Genomic DNA, 18893 nt, shown 5'->3' with positions numbered 1-18893 from the left:
TAATTATATATTTAAAATTATTTTATAGATTTACTATACATTTTAAGCATTTTTTCAGGTCATTTCTTGCATTGGATATTTTGTTTTACTTTCTCTCTTTTGTGTTATCTCGTACCTCTGTGTCATTTCTTCTTTTGTTGTGCATTACCTTCTTTCAGTGATTTTGAGTAAAATCAGTCAATTTACCCAGGTTTCAAATGGTTAAATAAATAATTTGACTGTGTTTCCTTCTTTAACTGAGCAGTTTTTTGTGAAAGGAATTAAAATCTTGTCCCATATAGAAGTCTGTCTCAAATATAAGTCTGTTGAGTTCAGTGATTTAAAAAAAAATAGCTCAGGCTATTGACTGAAATTTTACAGTACATTCAAAATGTAAAAATAAATCTAAGTCAGACAACTGAAAATCTGTTAAAACTGCAATCAGTGGAATAACATGCAGAGAGACTTTTAACAAAAACACACAAAATAACAGCAACAACTGAAGCCACAATTCACCAAACAGCACGAAAACTCAAAATGCATGTACCAAACCACAAGCTCAGCCAGTGCAAACAATTAATTTCACAGTTACAACCAACGCAGCAAAGCAGATCAACAGCAGCACATGTACAGAAATTAGCAACAAGCAGCTAACACACAAACCAGCAGACCTTCAGGAGAGTCACTTTCACTAAAGCCAACACGAGCAGCACTTACCTGCTGTAGTTTGGAGAAATGTAGCTTTCATTTCGACGCGGAGTAAAACCTTTAGGAAGAGTTTGCAAACGACAACAGCAGGACGAGGAACTCCAGATTCAGAGGAAGCACCGACTAGCCGATATAACGTTATTATCTCCAAAAATAAGCCCTGGAACAACATGACTGGCCTGTTAGCTTCATCATTAAATGCTAAATGACCGGCGGAGACTGTGGCTAAACAGCTGACAGGACATACGCAGTTTAAATGTCCCGCTGTGCTGAGAGGTGCGTTTGATTTACGCTGCAGCCAGTGGAGTCTGTGGCGTCGCAATGGTAACCACATATTCTCGAAAACTCCCGCGAGATTTCATGTTCCATTCTTTAGAGCAGACTAGTGCACTAGAATAAACAATAAAAACATAAAATCTTTTAAAGGGCTCTGGAGCAGACGTTTTATTAATACATCCATGGCAGGGGGTGCCCAATATTTTTTTCTTTTTTGAAAAAAAAGTCTACTGTATATATTTATTTATTGTTTTTTAATTTGTATCATTTATTTATTTTATCATTTTGGGTTGGGTTTTTTTTTTTTACACTTTTTTTCTATCTATCTATCTATCTATCTATCTACTTTATAGTTTTGTTGTGCTATACATTATGTGCTCAACAAAAGGACATATGTAGCCTTTACATATCACTGCACAAGACAAAAACGGGGAGGAGCAGACTAAAGACCAAGCAGACAAACAGAAATAAAAACAAAAGAGAAAGACAAAACAACAACAATAACAACAACAAAGGTAGAACATGTAATGCATGACTGAGATTTTTAGTCTAATATATTCAGTACTTCTAATCTATTTTGGATCATAAAAGTTGACACAGGCCTGCAAATAGTTCACAGATAGTTTTCATCTCCACCACAAGGTGTCAGTATTAGCACACAGTCAGTTTACTGAGTGACAGATTTTCCGGGCAGCAAGTTTCAGGAACCTAGAGATGAAAAAATGCAAAAGTAACCTTTGTGTCATTTTTTAAAAGGGGTAGCTATAATTAATAATGACAGATCTTAACAGTAGTGAGGCTTGTTTGAGCTGAAGATCCCTGTCAGGACTGGTGTCATGTCAGGGTTAACCAGCATTAGCCTGAAGTGCTTTCTGTTGGTTGTTTGTTTAAGGTGACTCAGGTGCCAGACGGGTGGAGTTTGCAGGAATACAATCAGCAGGAGAAAGTTTCAATAAAAGGAAAGTAGTTAGAGATCAACGCTGTGATTGTTTGGCTTCCTAATGCTTTTCTTTTTTTCTTTTTTTCTTTTTTTACTTCCCTCAACGGATATTTGTGAAGTAACACTAAATCACACACTAACACAAAATTCACACACAAACTTCTTTCTTGAAGGTGTTTTATCGAGGGATTAAAAATATATCACATAGTATGATTTTATTTTATAAAATACAAAATTGTATAAATTGTTTATGATTTCTTTTTTGGTTTGTTATATGCAAAAATAAAAAACTGAACAAAATAAGCACAAAATATGCATGTATGCAAGTCATAGAGGAATCTCTGCATCACATATTGATGATTTCCTGCTTTTGAATGATTATCCGTGGAGTATTTTTATGTTTATGTCCTCTTGCTGTGAGCCAAATGATTTGATTTGATCTGCTTTGTGCTATAAACACACGTCACTTGGTCAGTCTTACATGCAATGGAAACGTGATGAAACACAAAGAAAACAGGTCAGTTTACTACTTTTGTTCAAACACCCAGGGCTTTATGAAGCAAACACATATTTCTGTTTTCTCTTACAGGTTAACATCCCCGGGACAAAACAACAATTCAAATATTTGAGTAAAAAAATCCCCCAAAGGCAACACAGAAATAGTATTTTCACAAGAAAGAGAAACTTTAGTATTTTTTTAATATAATTTTTTTGAATTGCTTAGTCATATATCAATGTATAAAGCTATGTTTAGCTCAGACAATATTTATCCCGAATGACACACCTTGGTCAGACTTACCATGGGTGGATTATAGCATAGTGGGCCCCTGGGCACAGGCATGCTAACAGCCCCATTACCCGATCATTTTGTGTCTCTTTGAGGTAATATTCATCTATATAATATTATTTTGTATCTCCTTGTGGTTGTTTTGTGTCTTTCTGTACAGTCCTATGGGTCACTTTTAAGTGCTTTTATGTCTTTCTCAGGTCATTTTGTGTCCCTTTGAATTAATTCATTTTTTTTTTTTTTTTGGTTGCTTTGTGTTACATTGTACTCATTTTGTGTCAATTTTCAGTTCCTTTGCATCTATTCACACATCCATCTTCACTTTTTGCACACTTATTTGAATTTTTTTTCTTTTTTATTGCTCTTTTTAATTTTGTTTGTTTGTTCTCTGTACATAGTGTACATATCTTTATTATCATTATAATTATTGTCATTTTATTTTATTTTATTCTATGTTAAGTGCCTTCCTTTGTTTTGTGTTATTTTGCCTCTTCAACAAATATTTTATTCAGTTGCTGCTCTCTTATTTGCTGCTGTATCAAAACAATTCCCCTCATGGGATTATACAGTATTTCTATTCTATTCTATTCTATTCTATTCTATTCTATTCTATTCTATTCTATTCTATTCTATTCTATTTGTGTTCTTTTTGTCTCTCCCTGGTCAGTACATGTTTATTTGAGTAACATTTTGCAGGTTTGATGGGCCCCCGATACTTTGGGCCACTAGACCTGTGCCCAGTAGGCCCGTTCAGTCATCCATCCATGAAATTACATCATATAAAAGGTCCTAATTACAAACATATTGCACAACATGTGAATCAGATACTTACCCAGGATCTTCAGTTGCATCATTGAGCCTATTGTGTAATGACATCAACATTAAATCATTCAACAGACTAAACACAGATTCACACACATGCTCACAATAATGAAATTCATAATAATAATCAGCAAATAAAAATGTCAAACTTGTAAAATTCCTGGAGCTTCTCTCTGTCGCTCAAATCATCTTGTCAAATCTCAATTAGAGACTCAAACAGCCTTTGTGAAGGAGCTGGCAACACACATCAACAGTGCACAGTGGTGCCAGATCAGTACCATCATGTGGACTCCAGCTGGCTTCCTTGTGTCAGTGCTGCAATAAAATTTTAGGTTGACTGAATTCGGTGAAACAGGTTGAATTATTGCAGAATTACCTCAACATGTCTTCATACATTCAGTCAACTTGTAATTTTAAGGCAGCCTGGGCACAAGCTTTTTCAGTTAAAGCAATTAGTTTCTTTTTTTTACAGTATGTCTTGTTGCACCTAATAAACAAAACTAAAGACTATCATAATGCATGCACATGGATAAAATATCAACGGCACATTTCTAAGGGCTACACTTGAAAGAATTTAATAATTTCATACTTGAGACCAGTCTACTTTAATGGTATTAAATCCCCCAATATAGAAAAATATATCTACACATCTAAAATAGTTAATTTACGCATTAGGCCTTTTATATGGGCTTAGTTTCAATAATGGAAAGAAACTAATGGCATGGTTTTCAATGGAAAATACTTCAGAGACCTGAAACACTTGTCTTTGACTTGCCTTTTGATTCTGATGACTTTACTGACATGACCTGACTTTAATTAGCCCCTGAGCACTTGAGACACCCTGCGGCATGCTTCAGCAAGATCTGAGATTTGACTTGACATTTGAACTCACCACAGAAGACTTCAAAACAGCATCCAACAATCTGTAAACAAAGCCCTGGATGAGGTTGAGGGGGGCCTCCATTCAATCAGAGTTACATTTTGGCTCTGGCTCGACCATCCGATGACTCATAATCCTGACGGTGGGGTCAGATCCATTATTAAAAGCAAACACTGGGAGTATCAAAAGACTTGGCATGGTCACGAAGGGTGTTTCTGATAGCATGTTATTGCATGTGAGGGCAGAGATTCAAGATTAAAGGCGAGGTGCAGGGAGATGAAGCCACTGAAGGGAGCGGATCTTGTTTTACTCACCCCCTTGGCAACCCGCTATGGGAATAATACTCAATGATACGATTATATAACACATCCAATTTCGAGAATAAACTGTTGCTGCTTTGTGACGCTGTTGCAAGATTAATGTGTCATTGCACTGTAAAATCTGAAAAGTTCATTTTATGTAAAAAATCTAGGAAACAATTGCCTTAGAAAATACATGTAAATATAACTATTAGCCTTAATTTATGTTTACTTTATATCAAATTGTTAAGTTTATTTAAAATTTTGGTCATATTTACTTAATTTTGTGAAGTTGTTGCAGCTTAAAAATGACTTTAATCAGTTTTAGCACCTTCACATATATCTATATTCTGCTGGTTGCAAAGAAGTCAGTCATATTTGTATATTCTTAAACATGTTAAGAAAACAGAAATTGCAGCTCTTTTAATTTCATCATTGGCAAAATCCTCTTTGTCATGATCAAGTTAAGTCAGACTGACTTGGTTTACTGATGTTGCCAAAACTTAAAACAAAACAAGGTAATTCTACTTGTCATTTTTAAGTTGCACCAATTTCACAAAATTAGATAAATACAGCTAAATTTCAAATAAAATTAACAATTAAATATAAGGTAAACATAAAGTAAGATTATATATATTTACCTTAGCTTGTCAAGGCAATTGTCTGTAGAATTATAAAAAGAAAAAAAGTGCTTCTTTGCTGTAAATCAGAGGAGCTTGAGCTGTCCCTGTATACATTTGTCTGCACACAAGAGGAGGATTATTTCTATCCTTCCTCTTGTCTGCCAGGTTGGAGTTACTGAAACCTTTTGAGAGCAATAATCCCATGCTGTTCGATGTAGGTTTTGCCGTGTAAAAATAGACAACGCAAGTCCATAGAGAATGTGTGTTTCCCATTCTAGTTAATGCCATCTGCCATCTGTTTGCAGGTATGTGCCCACCCATTGTAGACATGGGCAGCTTGCCGCCATGTGATCCACTACTGGGTTTAAAAGCTTATGGCCCGCAGAGAAGGGCACAGTATACAATTCCCCATTGATCCCAGTCTGAAGAGCACATCGCACTATCTGGGTAAGTGTTGTTCTCATGTGCTTTTGAACAGTAACTGGGGACGTGAGTTAAGTTTTTTAAGTATATCACCTCTGGCTGTTGCCGGCAGAGAATCACTCACTATCCTACTTTGAATTGGACTTGTGCAGGTGCTGCATCCTAAACATGTCAGACACAGAAGATGCCACATGCGAGTGAGTAAATTGACTTTTTCTGACAAATAGAGAATAACAAAGTGATGGAGGCACAGATGGAATCAATTGTGACAAAATATTTTTGGTGTTGTTTCTTCTTTCAGGGGGCAACGTAAGTCACAGTTTGCAGTTCGAGATAAGTCTTCACAGCTGAAGTGTAGTTCATAGGCTGCAGATTCAGACAGCTGTTTCTTGTCAGTAAGAAATGATTCAGCCTGGCTGGATGCTACACAGCTGCTTCACGTGAAAAAAAAACGCATGACTACTGTGATTATGCTGCATGTAAACATCAGAAATATGTTTATGACCATGCCCATGTTTTATATCATTGTGAGGTAGATTTCCAAGCTGACTTCTGCTCTTAACATCTCTGTGTGTACACTTTGAAGGAGATGAGGATATTGTTGGTCAACCCATTCGTCCAATGAAATGTTGGCAAATAGGTTTTGGCAAACCACACATATGTAACATTTGTACGTTTTTGTAGCCGATATGTTGAAACTATTAATTTCTACAACACTATGTTTAACATGTGGTGATGTTTATGGACAAAACGTCACTTGCTTATGGTTGTGAAAAGATCAGATTTTGGCTTAAAACATTACTTTTGGTGGCACAGTCGCTGCTGGAAATCCGCCAATGTAATGCTTAAAAAACGACCAGTTTCGGTGGCACAGCTGCTGTTGTCGATCTCTCGCTAAAATACAGCTGGATTTGGGTGCAAAGTTGCAGCTGGAAATGTTGTCAATCTCTTGCTAAAATAGAAACAGTTTTAGCAGCGCAGCAGCCACTGCATATCTGCTTGTATCTTGGTAAAAACGATTTTGGGGGCACAGTCACTGCTGGAAATACATCATTGTCTTGCAGAAAAACACCTGCTGTTGTTGGTTGTATAGTCATCAGAAAATGCTGCTGGCAATGCTGCCCATGTCTGACAAAAAACAACCAGTTTTGGTAGCACAGTCACTGCTGGAAATCCGCCAGTATCTCGCCAAAATTAACTGTATTGGTGGCACAATCCCTGCTGGAGATGCTGTCAATCTCTAGCTAAAACGCAAACAGTTTTAGTGGCACAATCCCGACTGGAAAAGCTGTCAATGTCGTGGTAAAATTCATTTTTGTATGTTGGTCTCAAATAGTGGTCTGCAGCTTGGCAGCCATCCCCTCAACCTCCTGATGACAAAGCTCTTATACAGTTTATCAGAAGTATGTCACTGTAGAAACATTGATATGATACATATAAAACTTACAAATGTAACAAATCTGTGGTTTGCAGAAATGTACAATGCCAACATTTTCCTCTGGTGGCTGGGCTGTTTTGGTATGCACTTTCATACAAACAATATCTCTTAAAAAACAATGTTGGCTTCTAAAAGCTTCATTCTTTACAGTTTGGTTATTTTTTTTTGCTACTTTGTTTCCTGCTTTACACACTTGAGCCTCACATTCATGTTTAGTTAACACACTGCATTTGCTAAGCTGCTGGCTTCACCATACAGCATACTGTATTTTTGGCGTGCTGGTGCCACTGTAGAGGCAGCTGCTGTCCTTGAGCTCCTCTGGCCAGATTGACCTTTGTCCTCTGAGTCAGTCCTCTCTGTCTGAGGCTGAAGCCAGTTCACCTTGTATACACATCCCAGCGGATCTGTCCTTTCAGTTCAAATGGGGCAATGGGTCGCCATCAAAGAGACAAAAGCTTGTACCTCTATTTCTGTCTCCTTTGTGAGGCTGTCTATGTGAGCCACTGTACAAGCCCGGCTGTCCCTGAAACTAAGCAGCACCTGTCCCCCTCCAAGTGGAGTAGTGTCGCTGTTAGAGAGCAATGTAGGTCAGCTTACGTTCTCAATAGAGGACGTTTGGAAAGATAGGGGCACAAGTACAATACCTACTTTCATTTTTGTGCCTGTTAGAGGTCCTCTAAATGCAGGTTGGCTTACCTGCTTTGCAGTGGAGAGAGGTTAAGTTACCCTCTGTGGCTAAAGGGACTCTGACTAAAAGCCTGGTGTCACTTTTTCCCACAGAGGCTCGATGAGGAGAGAAATGTTAGGAACAAAAACACAGCACTTAAGTTACTTTGCAACAGCTGAATGCAACTACGCTGGTGGCAAAATTGCAGAAATGATTTCCCTGTTTATAGCTTTAAACTTTAAACTTTGAACTTTAAAATTTAAGTTGGTAACAAGAAAGTCTCTTTCTCCACAGTTTTATAAAAAAAAAAAAACATTTAAAATGTAAAAGTGTCCCCCATCCTCCATTGCCAATTACTGCATATTTAGGGAATCAGAAATTGAAAAATACCTTTAATTAAGGGTTAAAATTAATAACAAGTTCTCACACCTACATCAACTTTAAGGACTTTTTAAGGTTTCTCTATAGAGCCACTTCCCTAAAATTCAAGGACCCAATTTGTTTTTTGTTTTTTGTTTTTTTTGCCTTTATTTTTTTTCAAGATTTCAAGGACCAATAGGAATCCTGGAATTGGCAGTTTGTAGACTACAGGACTAATTAAATAGGAAAAGTAAGACTATAAAAAAATTCTAAATGTCTGTCAGTTAAAGTATTTTCTTGGTTTTGAAGGCACTGTCAAAAATACACATAGAAATAATGTTGATCGAAATGCTGTATGAGATTTTGACATTGTTTGCTTGCTAACTCTACATGCTTGCTTTGCACAGAGGAGGAGGAGGAGGAGGAGGAGGAAGAGGTAGCAGAGGAGGAGGAGGAGGAGGAGGAGGTGGAAGAGCAGGAAGAGGTGCAGGAGGTAGTAGAGGAGGAGGAGGAGGTAGAAGAAGGTAGTATTACTTCTGCTAATGCTGTTTGCATGCTAACTGTTAATAGATATGTCTGTTCTTAACACACTGTTGGCAACCATGTAATCTACTAATGTAGCCTACATGTGCAATATATTGTCACTGTTTAAGGAAAAACATGTTTCTCCAAAAGAGCCCTGTTTTTAGCTTAATGTTAATGCATTTTTCATTTGATCCAATTTTAGATGTTTTTTTAGCTTCATATACACACACTCCAAATGACCAGGAGATACATTGCGTCACATGCTACTAGAGTAGTAAGCTACACATACTAGCATTAACATAACTTGATTGCCATTTGGTTTCACAAGGGACACACACAGCAGGGTCCTGGGTGAAAGTCAAGGGTTTGTTTGACCAATCACCCACCCTATGCTGACTTTCTTGCTCTTTATGCTAAGGTAGCTGCCTGAAGCATAAAAAAATGCTCTGCTCAGTGTATCTCATACCACTGCTAAAGAGTGCTTCTGTACCTTGGTACCTGACCCCGAAGGCCACTGACAAAGTGTCGGTATTTGAAGAGTGAATATAACTCTAAAAATCACAAAGATAAGGAAATGTTATTTATTACTCTACTGGCTAAACAATACACGCATAATTGATGACTAAAAGAAAAATGCGACGAAGTGAGAAAGTTTCTGCCTGTTTGTAACTGGACAGGTAGGGACTCGTGGAGACAATACGAGTTATCTGTGTTTCTAATCTAAAGCTGCCTCCTCTAAACTCTCAGAGAGAAAACACACCTGCATTCCTCTCTGACTGACTCCATCAGCACTGACAGGAAGTGGTCAGCTAAGTTGCCTCAGTCGATGGCTGTGTCATTCCAGCTCCATCGTTACTGACAGCGATCCCTGCATAATTACAGACCAGCTGGAGGCCAGAGAGTGTCAGTCAACAAAGACACTTGATTTACTTGTGTTACGACCTGCTTCAACAGAAAAGGCTCCGGAAAAATTAAGAGAGTTAGGAATGAAAGTGTTTTTTTCTTATTTTTATATCAACATAGAATCAAAACTGTAATAAATAGAAGATATTGGCCAACAATAATTACTTAAATCCTACTTAAAACACATTTTTACAACTGTACTTACTTACAACTATACTTTTTAAAATATCTTTCTAAGTCACCTTTCACCCCATTCAACTGTGTCATATGTCACCACACGTCAGTCTGAACTGCACCTCTTCATCTTTCCTCAACGCTGACTTTGCACTGACCCTCTCATCTTTCAGCAGATGCTGCAGGGGAAAACGAAGGAGGTATGGAAAGGTTATGTAGACAATACAAAGGTTATGTGTTTTCAACAGCGGGAAAATGTTGCTCTGTGGGATTTTTCATGCAGAAAGTGTTTCGCTTTTCTTTTAATAAGTTGCCTCACAAACTAAAGACTTTACTTTTCTGCTCCTTTTTCATGCACAGAGGACGCAAAGCGTAAAAAGTAAGAACAGAAGTTAAATATATTCCTATAACTCAAATTGAAACACAAGTCTCTGTGAGACAGATATTTAGATAAAACGATTTTTCCATCCTCCTCCTCAGGCCTGGTTTCGTGCCCGGCTTGACAGCTCCCAAAATCCCAGATGGAGAAAAAGTGGACTTTGATGTGAGTTCATTTCAGCACTGATCAAAGTTATACCTGCAAGCTGTCTCTTTTTTTGGAGGTGGGGGGCAGATTGTTGGATAAGCTCACATTTCTTGCTATGATTTTAGGATATTCATCGAAAACGAATGGAGAAGGACCTGAACGAGCTCCACACTCTGATCGACGCTCACTTTGAGAAGCGTAAGAAAGAGGAAGAGGAGCTTCTTAGCCTCACAGATCGCATCGTATGTTCATATCTAACTCTTCTACTCCAATATAACACCTTTAGTCTCTAATTCTGGATATCAGTGTTGTTTTTTTACAGTATTTAGTTTACAGGATATCGTTTTGGTCTTTAAAATGTCTTTTCTTTCCTACTTCAGGAGACACGCAGGTCAGAGAGAGCAGAGCAGATGAAAATCAGGGCAGAGAGAGAAAAAGAGCGCCAGAACAAGATTGCTGTACGTACACCAAAACCATAACTGCAAGACAGACAAGCTTCCTAAACCCTGCAGGGTGTATATCCCCTTAAACCCCACTGGACCTTCAAAGACTTTAAAATAACATTTAAAGCATTCTTACATTCAATTAAACCAACATCAGACAATGTTACTCATCAAAATACTAAATGATTAAATGTACTATGACAGGAAGAGAAAGCTCGAAAAGAAGAGGAAGAGGCGAAGAAGAAAGCAGACGAAGATGCCAGGAAGAAGCTGATTCTGGCCAACTTGAGTTTTACTGGGTACAAGGTGAAGATTTCCTTAATCTTTAAAATATGTCATAGACTAGATTAGATGCACACAAGCGTAACTGACTGAAAGACATCGTCCCATGTTCCCTCCTCGTGACCAGCAGGCACAACCTGGCCAGAAGAAACAAACGGAAAGAGAAAAGAAGAAGAAGATCCTGAGTGATCGACGCAAAGAGTTAAATATTGAACACATGAAAGAGGACAAACTCAGGTAAAAATAAAAAACAAAAAATTCTCTGGATTTACTTCAAATACGTTTCATGATCAATCATTTTCCTGTCTGTGCCGATACAGGGAAAAAGCCAAGGAACTGTGGGAGTGGATTCGCCAGCTGGAGGCCGAGAAATTTGACCTTCAGGATAAGCACGCTAAGCAAAAGTATGAGGTAAGACATGGTACATTTATTGTTCTTTTCTGGTTTTGGTGACCGCTCAAAGTGCTTTACAACAACATTCACCCATTCTCACACTGGTGTCAGTGATAAGATAAACACAAACTCACACACCGAACAATTGATCTTCCGATTGCTAGACAACCAGCCTCTTCGTCCTGAGCCACAGCTGCACCTACATTCTTGTGGTAGCATCATAATCATGTAAACATCACCAATGACGCTGAGCAACAAGCCAAACTATAAACAGACCAAGACCATAACTCAGCCAAATATCATGTGGAAATAAATGAGGACAACGTGCATTAGAGTATCAATACATTCATATTTAACAAAAGCAAAGAGCAGCAATGGCAGATTGAGAGGAGAAAATAAATAAAAAGAGCACCAGCGCAGAAAAAAGCCTCTATGACTCTGCATAACGTTTCTATAGTTAAAGGCCACCTTAGAGGGCACTCATGATCATGATTTATCAACCAAAGTGACATCAAAAAAGAGGACACTTTTGCAGCAATACACATTAAAGACAAAAGAGAGCTATGTTTTGAGGCTAATTAGCTAGATTAATTATTGGCACACTTCAATTTGTACTCTACCTTGAACTAATAAACAAATTAATTAATTAATCTTTTATTTAACACATTTAAATATGTGATTTGCAACACATCAAATCACAGGGATTCCCCTTAGCTTACTGCTCTCTGACGTTAGGCTAGTTTTACCAAGACTAGCAAGTTTAGAAAGTGTTAGCTGACTATTTTCCTCCATCATGATGGGGTTCACCTATTAAACTGAGCAAGTATGTTGGATGTCAAATGAGTTACTGACATGTAAAATCATGAAAGTAGTTTTTTTTAATTAAAGGGAACAGGTTTAAAAAAGTTGATATATTTAGCTTAAGCTAACACTAGCTGTGGCTATCTCACCAGCTAGCTTTAAAACCAAACCTGAGTGCAGTAACAGCAGTTTGCAGATTTTACTTGCTGTTATTTCAGACACCTTTTTCTGGCATAGGCCTAATAAAAAATGTTTTCAAATATTTACTGTATTTAAGCTTCAGTAGATGTCAATGCACATCTTTTTCACAGGTCACCGTATTGAGAAACCGGGTCAGTGATCATCAGAAAGTGTAAGTATTGCTCATGGACGTTCACACATTACGATTTTATTCACTGCCTCCTAACACAGGGACTGCATGCAAGCAAGACAAAGTGCTGCAGTAATGTAATGCATTTTTCCTGTATTGTGTAGGCCTGTAACATACGCTAAATGTCACTTCTGTGCACAATATTTACCCTTTACTCAAGACCTCTTTTTAAAGTAGGCTACTTGTAGCCTACACCACAACAATTCAAAAACAAATGTTAGCCTACTTTATTTACCAAACAAGTTAAGTTAGGCTTCTAGTTTCACTGCATATTTAGATTAGTACAAAATATAATTGGCAAATTAATTGCTATATATTCATGCATTAATAATTACAATCCAGTCATACAGTAAACATTATTCTGAAATTGGCCGTTCTGCCTTAAGTATATTTTGATGCTAATACTTTTGTCCTTTTACTTCGGGAAAATTTTATATGCAGGACTTACATATGTAACAGAGCATTTCTGCACTGTGGTGTTTTTTTACTGAAGTAAAAGATGTCAGTACTTTTACCATGGCCTCTTTTACAAACAGTCATCTGACACCAGTGTTTGGTAATGTTTCATCAAGACAGAAATACAAAATACTAAATAAGCAGGTTCGAAAGGGCAGAAAGGAACATTCAAGCAAGCTATAATCAATAATCCCCTGCTGAGACTCGTAAGTCTGCCCTGATGTAAACGTTCACCTAGTGACCTCATCAAGTTCCCACCTCCTCCTATTTCAACTTCCCCTACGCTCCTCTCGCTACACTGATCTCCATTTGTTTGAAGCGGTGTTAGTTGCAGCAGTTTGTGCCAGCTGGCCAACAGCAGGACTAAAGTTTCCTGAGTACAGGACTGGCAAAACAAGAATGGACAAGCACACGAGGGGTGTTTCTACAAAGGGCAAGCTGGGGCAATCAAACAAAATACTGTATATACTCTCAGTCTCGAAGGAGAGATGGTGTTGTAATGGAGGTACAACAGCTGAGAGATCTTATATCTGCTATGTGATATTGTTTGTGTGAATGTAGCTCATAATAAAACAGTGACCAGGTCCTGCTGCCATCCAAATCATGTGGATGCTTCCTCCTGATCTCACAGAGGCTGTGATACTATGAGGGCTCTGGCTTTAAATAAAGCTTTAACACAGTTATGATCCTGGCTTTCTGCAGAATATGAGACCAAATTGCATATATTATATATATTTCATTTATTTATTTATTTATTTATTTATAAGGTAAAACAGTTACTTTTTTCAGAAACGGTCAAACATACATATAAATATATCTTTTTTTAGAAACATTACTTGCAGCTCGGTTTCATTGAAATACATAAAATGGACACAAAGTCTCGACAATAAAATACATAGTGGTGGGCACAAAATACCTTTCAAATTACATGCTGGCAACACATAAACAATGCCAGTGTACAGTCAACAAGGGTCTTTCAACGTGGTGGACACAAGAAATTACATATAAAGAGCAAGTCCACCCAGGCTGTGTGAGAGGGGTGCTGAATGTTTCAAACAAACTTGGACTTTCAACAAGGAGACTTGTGTTTGTGTCCATGGATTTATAAAGAGAACTGGATACAGCGTTTGAAGCGGGGCACTGTTTATTGTTATGAAAGGTACTCACTGGCGTATGAATCCAAAAATGTTTGACTTTGCTGGTATAAAATTACCTGGAACGTCTGCATCGTGAGGCCCATCGATGACGCTCAAAAGAGACTTTTATGAGCCGAGCAGCTACTGTTTGGTTGAGCCCTCCGCTAACTAAAATAATTTATTTCTGTGGCTTTTCTTTCAAAATGTTATTGGACCAAATGGATCAAAACCCAATAGTGGAAGGCTTATTTCGTAGGTGTTGTGACACTCAAAAAATGTATCCACTGATCTCTTTCCCAAAGTAAGTCAATGAGAAAAAGTCTTTTTGGGCCCTATAGCATCACATGACGGAAACGGAGGTTGTAGTTGCATGGTTTGGCCACTTTGAAAATTGGTTTCAAGGCCTTGCAAACTTCCTGGGGACCTGTTTGTGTGTCATGTGAAAGCAAAAGTCAACATAGGTATGTGACTTTCTAAGTGTCTACATCACTTATGTCCCACACTTAGTTATTTTAACCAAAACCACAATCTTTTCCTAAACTTGACCAAGTAGTTTTATTGTTTGCTGAACTTAAGTATTTTTCTTTCCCTACATGTAACCAAAATGCACTCCGCCCTTAGATTTTGCATTGACACAATCACACATTTTATGCCCACCACCAAGTGATGCATTGTTAAGAGGTCATGTCCATTTTTTCTATTCCTATGAGACTGTTATAATTTTTCACACCTTCAATTGACAAAGTTTATTAATAGGGAAGCTGCAGGGCTCAAGTACCTCGGTAGCAACAACAGATAAAGATAGCAGTCGACTATTTGGTAGCAAATCCCCTTACAACAGCAGACAGCTATGAAAAGCTCTCAGAACAAATCTGAGGCCAGCAGCAGCGGTTCCCAACCTGGGGGTCGGGACGCCTGAAAGGAGTCATTAGGTGATTACTGAGGTACAAAAAAACAAAAAGCACAAAATTATTCATATTTTTCTCAAATCTTTGCTATTTTCTAGGAAAAATGTCAAAGGAAAATCACATTTGGTTGAATTTTGCACAACTCATTAAGATGCAGCTTGTCATGACGGGTCACAACAAGTAAATATTGTTTGTGGGTCCACTGCTGTAGAGACACGAACTGCATTGGGACCAGACTTTACACCGACCTGATGAGATTGTAAAAAAACCAAAAAGTTGCAGGGTGCCTGATCAAAGAGATTCTCGTCTGCAATTGATCAAGCGCAACAAAACATTTAATGGACAAATTCTGAACTATGAGAATACATTTCTGCAAATAAAGGATTTCCAAAGGTTACTGAGACTGTTAAGTGGAGGGTTGTTTGTGTTCTCATAGAAAGGCGAGCTGATGTCTGAAATTTCCTTCCTGTGTCAAGAATTTCCCTGAAATCATTTACATTTCAAATGCAGCTACAGAGCGTGCCTTATTTGCATCAGCAGAACAAATTAAATTTCTGAAAATCATCGGAATCAAAAGATCAGTGACACACAAATGACAGGTTTTAACACACAAAGAACTTTTCTATGGAGGGTAATAAATAACGTTAAGTATGCATTACAGGTTAGGTGGGTTGTGTGCTGGCTGATCTCTGCTGACTTTAATTTTATTCTTAGTTCAAAGGGTAGAAGAAGCAAGCGTGGCCTGAGGAAGTAACACCTGAAGTCAACCTGAAAGGAACTGGCAACACCTGGCATTTACTGACAAACAAACGTGGCCTAATGATGTTTTCTAAATACTTGAACACACAAGAACAAAATTACAAATGCTCTTAAATATTTTATCTGTGAACAAAGTGCATGCTGAGTTCATGTAGCAGTATAGTGGTTGTAGGCTGATGTGTTGCAGCTTGTTCATTACACAGGGATTTGGCAGTGAGTAAACGTGACTTAAAAGAATAAAACATTTAAAATGTGATCCCAGTTTTATGTCCTACCACTAAACCTGTCATTTCTAGAATACTAAAAAGTGCAGGTGAGACTAATTATCTGGTTCTTGTGTGTACTAGTTTGTGGTTGCACTGAATAAAAAAAACTTTTTAACAAACCAGAAATAATGTATTTTTTTCTCTTAAAGGGATAGTTTGGATTTTTTGAAGCCGGGTCGTATTTCCACTGAGCTGAAATTACTGTTTTTCTCAATGGAGTCTGATGGCCTACCACTGCTGCAATCAGTTACTACATTTCTGTTATTGCTGGTCTTTGGTGAATCCAAAATAACCCCATTTTTAATGCCAAACACACACAATAACACACACACACACACACACACAAACAACTGATCAAGGCAGCAGTAGATGAGCAGCTCCTGTACTCAGAGGTGTTAAATAAGTGTTTTTCTCAATGGAGTCTGGCCTTGCAGGGAGCAATAAAAAAGCGTTATTTTCCTGTTGGAAACATCAAGGTAGAACAATAAGTATATTCTAAATATATTGCTCTTTTTTTAGGGTGGAATTTTTCCTCTAGTGCAATAGGCTTCTCCAAACAGGCAGTGTGCTGAGAGACATCTACTACATGTAATACACTGTCCACGTATAAGAACCCCATACTACTCCACTTCAAAAGTCTGAACTATCCCTTTAAGACCTTGGTTCGTTCGCTTGTGGGAACTTTAAGACGAGCATCAACTTAATCAGAAAAAGCCACACCTTCTTTAATAAGGTCAAACTGTCTTTGACAAATCCAGGCAGCCTTGGTGTGTGCCCACAGTATTACCAGCCTTCTATAAATGACATATCAGCACATAAGTCTACCAGTGTAAGATGAAACAATTACGAGGCGTCGTAAATCTAAGCATGAACCCCAAATTCCCTCTCGACTGCTGGTTGGATAATGTGGTTTAAACTGCAGAGTACCAAAGTTCAAATCTGGTCAACAATTACATAATGCACCAAGCACAACAGCTGCAGTGTTTGGCTCTAAGAACTCGCTCTTAAGCCTAGGAAAATAAATTATAAGGGTGGAGTAAACAGCATTTGAAAGACGAGTTCTTAATTTGCCCAGAAGCATTTCAAACTACACAGCCAAAAACCTAGAAGGGTGTGACAAAACGTGAGGGAGGTTTAACGAAACTTTCTTCTGCACCAGTGACTTATGACAGATGGCTGGTAATGATCTCAAATTCCCAGATTTGGGATTTAATAATTTGTCACCTTTAAATCTCTGAAATGTTTTTTTTTTTATTACACTTTTTGGGACAATACAAACATTTCAAAATCACACACATACATCTGAAAAAAAAGATGGATACACCAACCAACAAAAGTTGTGTTTACGAAATGTAAACGTGTCACTGCTTAAGACTGTCACTGTTTCTATAAAAATCACAAACTCCAACAGAAAATGTTCTCTGTTCTCTATGCTCATTTTAAAACATCAAAATTATTTTTTTTAAAATGTTATGATATCAAAACAGCAATCTCACTGCAAAAATAAAAATCTTAACCCTTATGTTACTACCTATTAAAGTCAGCTGATGGGAGTAGATTGAGGCACAGACACAAACTTTACATTAATGGGACAGTTCACCCCAAAATCAAAAACACACATTTTTCCTCTTACTTGTCATACTATTCATTAATATAGATTGTTTTGGTAAGTTGTTGAGTGTAGTAGATATCAGCTATAGAAATGTGTGCCCTCTCTTCAATATAATGGAATTCGATGAAACTTCTTCAAAGTTACAAAATACTACATTTGAAAAACTCAACAGCAATGTCTCTTTCCAGAAATCATGACCTGCTTGCTCAAGATAAGATAAGATATATTTTTCTTTTTTTTTGACTCCATGGCCCTGTCTGCTGTAAGATGACTTTTCTACACTAGAGAAGCACTTGCAAACATCAGGGAAAGTTGTGTGGGATTTGGACTGAATGCAGCACATGCAGAGGGGAGAAACAAAACTGAAAACTCGGGCGAAGAAAGGGAGGAGAGCTGGCATCAGGGCGAGGCTGACCTGACTTGGACTAAGAACTGTTCCTCTACCAAGCCTGTTTCTGGCTAATGTCTGGTCACAGGAGAATGAAGTGGATGAGATGCAATTGAGGCTCACTCAGCAACGGGAAATCAGAGACTGCTCTGCACACATCTTCACAGAGACATGGTTAACCCCTAACATCCCAGATTAAGCTATCACCCTGGATGGGACACAAAACTCTGATGCAAATTCAAAAAATGGACTGCAGAAATTGTATGATGCCATCAGCAGCAACATGCCTGAGCAACTGGATGGAATTTTCATAGATGGTGATTTTAATCAACTCATCCTTCAACTCCAAACATGTAGCAGGATCAAGGACAAATTTTAATGTAATTTTTTAAACTATGTTCAGTTTTTAAACTGGTCTGACTGGCTGCTCTACATATGCCATGGGTGGAGATTCGCTTGTGGTCTGCTGTATTCAGTCCAAACTATGTTTAAAAAATGACTAATAAATCTACCTTGTACTTTGTGCTTACACCAAAACAATGAAGATTGATAAGTAGCACTGCAGGTAAGACGAACAATATGTATTGTTGATATTGGGGTGAACTGTCAGTGTAAAAGACATTTGAAAGCAAACGATGACACCCTGGTTGCCATCATGTTAAATCTAAACCTTCACCTTTTTTCCTGCAAAGGAAACCTTACAGCATGATCAGGGCTACTTTATGTCGATGGAAACATTACATGGAAAC

The 18893-nt window shown here is 37.9% G+C and overlaps 2 protein-coding genes across 3 annotated transcripts in view; one reads left to right on the top strand and one right to left on the bottom strand.

Annotated features, from left to right (window-relative positions):
• The window catches only part of LOC121959459 (neuron navigator 1), a 123776-nt gene extending 122722 nt beyond the window's left edge, over window positions 1-1054 (bottom strand). Inside the window, exon 1 of the mRNA XM_088091147.1 lies at window positions 697-1054. The gene's annotated coding sequence lies outside the window, so the exon portion shown is untranslated. The remainder of the gene's footprint in view (window positions 1-696) is intronic.
• An 8225-nt stretch (window positions 1055-9279) lies between these two features.
• On the top strand, window positions 9280-16273 carry tnnt2b (troponin T type 2b (cardiac)). 2 transcript variants are annotated; one of them, XM_088091119.1, is made up of 10 exons: window positions 9280-10004; window positions 10165-10183; window positions 10285-10348; window positions 10456-10572; window positions 10711-10788; window positions 10978-11079; window positions 11186-11292; window positions 11376-11466; window positions 12561-12601; window positions 15834-16273. In XM_088091119.1, exons 4-10 carry the CDS (start codon window positions 10474-10476, stop codon window positions 15871-15873), a joined length of 558 nt encoding a protein of 185 aa, XP_087947245.1. In that variant the 5' UTR covers window positions 9280-10004; window positions 10165-10183; window positions 10285-10348; window positions 10456-10473; the 3' UTR covers window positions 15874-16273. The 2 variants fall into 2 exon arrangements, with proteins under 2 accessions (XP_087947245.1, XP_042364661.2); XM_042508727.2 differs by having other exon boundaries at window positions 9735-10004; window positions 11183-11292.
• The last annotated feature ends 2620 nt before the right edge of the window (window positions 16274-18893 follow it).

The sequence above is a fragment of the Plectropomus leopardus genome, chromosome 2 (assembly GCF_026936395.1).
Source record: "Plectropomus leopardus strain MGB_pleo_1.0 chromosome 2, ASM2693639v1, whole genome shotgun sequence".
Taxonomy (NCBI): domain Eukaryota; kingdom Metazoa; phylum Chordata; class Actinopteri; order Perciformes; family Serranidae; genus Plectropomus; species Plectropomus leopardus.
The sequence above is the reverse complement of the archived record's forward strand: the minus strand, read 5'-3'. Positions and strand labels throughout refer to the sequence as shown.